The 4,349-nt window shown below is 56.8% G+C and overlaps 1 protein-coding gene across 1 annotated transcript; it reads left to right on the forward strand.

Annotated features, from left to right (window-relative positions):
- Window positions 1-728: 728 nt before the first annotated feature.
- LOC113877490 lies at window positions 729-4,260 on the forward strand. Its single transcript, XM_027517642.1, has 2 exons — window positions 729-1,938; window positions 2,343-4,260. Exons 1-2 carry the CDS (start codon window positions 1,356-1,358, stop codon window positions 2,681-2,683), a joined length of 924 nt encoding a protein of 307 aa, XP_027373443.1. The 5' UTR covers window positions 729-1,355; the 3' UTR covers window positions 2,684-4,260.
- Window positions 4,261-4,349: the final 89 nt, after the last annotated feature.

Genomic DNA, 4,349 nt, shown 5'->3' on the forward strand with positions numbered 1-4,349 from the left:
TCGGAAGGCCAGGGTTCTAGCAATACCGCTTCTGCTGAAAGGGACAAAGACAGAAATGTGTTATGGGTCATGTAAACAGGTGAGGAGTCATCTTGCTTTAAATAAGATTGCCCTCAATTATCCTGAACCGTGGCCCCCTTGGAGAGTTTTTGTGTGGAAGACTCACTTAGCCTACTTTGGTTTCAAAAACAAAACAACCCTAGACCCTGGAATAAATGCAAGCCCTCACTCTCCCAGCCCTCATTAGAACAGGCCCCAGTCTCCCCTGTGTCCTTTGCTGCTGGGCCTCCAGAAGTGCCGGCACAGGGCAGGGGACCAGTGATTTTTGTCGAATGAACGAATGACTGAATGAGCGAGCCAATGAACGAACCAATGAATGAACGGACAGACCAGGCCTTGATTGGTCGACCTTCTTGCATACTGACATCAACACAGAGCCTTCAGCCACACTGGCTTTGAGATTTGAGGAACAAATCAAGATGAAGAGTAGTACTGGACTTGGGGCTTCCCTGGTGGCTCAGTGGTAAAGAATCCACCTGCCAACGCAGGAGCCGTGGGTTCAATCCCTGGTCCAGGAAGATCCCACATGCTATGGAGCAACTAAGCCCATGCACACACGGGCACAACTACTGAGCCCAGGAGCCACAACTACTGAGCTCACATTCTGCAACTACCGAGCCCATGTCCTGCAACTACCAAAGCCTGTGAGCCCTAGAGCCTGTGCTCTGCAACAAGAGCAGCCACAGAAATGAGAAGCCCAAGCAACACAGATAGAGAGTAGCCCCCACTTGCCACTAGAGAACAGAGAACACTAGAGAATAGTCCATGCAGCAACAAAGACCCAGCACAGCCCAAAATAAATAAAACAAATAAATAAAATTAAAAAAAAGAAAAGAAACATGGAGGCATGTGGGAGACAGGAGAACAGCAGACTTTGCTGCTATAGGCGAGGGCCACCGTGTACGCTAAAATCAGTGGGAGAATGTTTAAGGAGGAGCAAGATCTGCATGGTCGCAAGTTATTTCTCCCCAAATATTTATTAGTTAGAGAGGAGAAAACAATAATTCTATAATAGAGAGACCTGGAGGACACCAGGGTCACTAGTGGACAAGGTTGGGATCCCCAGCAATGGCATGAAGTGTCATGTCCCTCCTGACGTTTTTTGCCATTTTTCCGATAATACACAGCCCCCATCCAACCTTTAGAAAGCATCAGACAAACCCAAGTTGAGCAACGTTTCACACAACACCTGGAGAGTGCTCTTTGAAAAGTAAAGTTCATGGGAGAGAAGGAAAGACTGAGGAGGCTTTCCAGGTTGGAAGAGACGGAGGAGACGTGCAGCCAAGGCCACCGAGATGGGGCAGAACAAATACACAGGGAGCTCAGTGGACCTGGTGCTTAACTGGCTTAAGACAACAAGAGCGTCTCCACTCAGTTCTGGAGATCAGAGCCCAACACGAGGGCAGATCTGTGCTCTTGCCAGAGCCCACCGCAGCCCTGGGTCGGGGGGAGGATCTATTTCCTGCCTTTCGCCAGCATTCCTTGACTCTTGGCCCCTGCTTCATCCTCAGAGCCCTCTGACCTCTGCTTCTGTCCTCACCTCTCCAGCCACCCTGCCTCTCTTACAGGGCCTTTGTGACAGCACTGGGCCCACCTGGATTGCCAGGCTACTCACCGCATCCCAAGGTCCTCATCTTGGTCACACCTGCAAAGTCCCCTTTGCCAGGTTCAATCACATATTCTTGGTCCCAGAAACTCTGACGGGCTCACGCTGGGGTCAGGAAGCCTGCCTCCCAGGGCACAGATGGGGAACCCAAGGCCTGCTCAGCCCTGGTCGTGGAATGACCCCCAGGAGAGCTGCGTACGCTCTTCACGTGGCAGACATGCGCCTGGAGATGCACAGACAGCTCTTCAGCCTCGCTGGACCCTGTGAGTCAGGTGAATGAGCCCATTCTACAGACGAGGAGACTGAGTCTTGGCAAGTGGGTTTGCACAAAGTCTGGCAGGGGGTCAGGGTGGAGCTGAGTCAGTGTCCCTGCACTTTCCTGACAGTGTATCTGAATTACTCAACTCTGTGCCCTCTGCACACAGGCCCCCTGGTCCCCAGAGGATCCTAGTTTCCCTGGCATGGTTACTTCCCTTCACACCTGCAGAGATGGGTGGGGGAGGGCAGGTGGGTGTGTCCTGCACTTGGGCATTTTCCACCAGAACCCAAGCCTGGCAGGTCTCAGTAACGGCCTTCTACCATGGGGAGTGGACTCAGGTCTGCGTGTCTTGCTTCTTCTCTCCTTCCCCAAGATGCATTTGGCAACAGCACCTGAGCCCCATCATCTTTCTTCCAGCCCCCTACCTCAGCACAGCAAGTCCCTGCAGATGGGCGCCAAAGATCAGCAGACAAGTGTGGCATGAGGTGAGCTCTGAGCCAGCTGGACGCGAAACCTCCCCTGACACGGCCAGAGTTACATCCCTGGGATGGGCAGGTGCTCCCCACCAGCCCAGTCCAGGAGGGGCTGGGGACATTGCCTCAGTCGTGGCTCCTTCCACCTGTCTGCTCCTCCAGCGGCCCCTCCACTTCCCTCCTGCCTGTGAGGTTCCCTGGAAAATTCTGTGTGAAGAGGCAGTCCCGAGGGGGGAGGGTGTACACCATCCAGTCTCCACCCAGTCATGCCCCTGGAAGGGGTAGTAAGCAGCCCAGAGAGGGGACAGCATTGTCCAAGGTCACTGAGAAGCGGGCTGTCCCTTGAAGACCCAAGAGGGGACACCCTGCCTGGTCATCCTCTGGTCTGACTCCGGGGAGCCGCGGGAGTGTCTTCCTGGGAGAACCCCAGTTGGGGGAGGGCCAGATGGGCGTCTAGTGTCTTCAGGGACCCCCACCCTTCTCCTGCATTGCCCTGTTTTGTCTTTCCAGAACCCAGGACTCCTGGTTCCCAATCCACACCCCCCATCATGCTGGAGAAATGTCCAGAACATAACAAACACCCCAGTCCTGCTGCCTCAGCTGTCATACAGGTAGAGGGGTGACCCAGCCACACCCGCCTGGCCTCCAGCGTTGAACCTTCCGGCATCTCTGAGTGACTTGGACACAGTGGTTACCAGGCTCCTTTCCACAGCCTCGGGGGTCCTTAACACAAGCAGGAGCAGGAGGCAGGTGGGAGGATGAGAAGAGTCTATGAAGGCTGTCCCGTCCCTGTCTGTCATGTCCATTTCAGCTTCGCCACAACCCCAGGAGGGGCTCTGCCCCTTTTCTGGACAGGAGGCTGAGGCCTCCAAATCCCACACCATTCATGGACGTGTGCTAGGGGCTCCCTCTCACCCTGGGCCTCCCAGGGACGACATCTGGGGTGACAGCCAGAGTGTTCAGGGCTAGGAGGGGGAGATGGGCTCCGAGCCCATTGGGTGCTCAGGTCTGAGCCAATTCACCCCTCCTGGACCCTCAGCACCTTTGTCTATAAAACGAGGAGGATGGTGCCCACTGCCCAGGTCATCAAGAGGGTCAGTCCCAGGCACAGGCCACGCCAGACGCTCTGCAGCCCCAGCCTGAGTTGTGGTCTCATCTGGGGTCATGCCCTCTGGAAGACCATGGGCCTGACACGGGCTGGCCTGACAGAGCCAGGCCCAGCCACTGGAGGTGGCCACTCTCCTCGGGTAGCTGGCCTTAAAGCCCCACACTCATCTGGGACCATGGCCGGGGTCTGGCAGGAGACGAAGCTCACGTGCACCAGGTAATTGGTGGGGCGGGGTACGATGTGGTCTGAGCACTGTCAGAGGAAACCAGCGCCCAGGGCTGGCAGAGGGGAGGCTTTCGCCACCCCAAGGTTGCAGGGCAAGGAGGGGGGCAGATCCTGGAGCCCGGAAAGAGCCGTCAGACCCTGGTCTGACAAGGGGCCCCCATGCTCCTTCCTCCTGCTGGTCTGACCCACAGGCAGCCGGAGCATGGTGGTGGAGGGTGGTCGTCTGAGCAGGCAGGGGGCAGGGCAGGAGCAGAGCCTGGACTGCAGGGGTGAGTGGGGGTGGCATCTGCCCTCACCCCTCCTGGCTCTGGGGGTCCTTTAACTTCCCTGCCCGCAGAGCAGGTGGCTTCTCCCCGCAGTCAGCGTGCTGGCTGACCTTCTCCTCTGCCCACCCACCTCCCCCCTACACTGGAGTGTGCGATGGTAACTGAGAGGCAGCAGCAGGCACATTGCCCTCTGGATGCAGAGAGTGGGAGGAGGCAGTGGTGGGTGTGCTGACGAAGGCTCTTACCAGCCACTCAGCGGCAGGCGGAGCAGGTAGGGGGCTGCAGACAACCCCCAGGCCGCCCTGTACACCTGATGCTGTGTGTGGACACAGGAAGTCCATTTTTCCAGGTA

Source organism: Bos indicus x Bos taurus, chromosome 19 (assembly GCF_003369695.1).
Source record: "Bos indicus x Bos taurus breed Angus x Brahman F1 hybrid chromosome 19, Bos_hybrid_MaternalHap_v2.0, whole genome shotgun sequence".
Taxonomy (NCBI): Eukaryota; Metazoa; Chordata; class Mammalia; order Artiodactyla; family Bovidae; genus Bos; species Bos indicus x Bos taurus.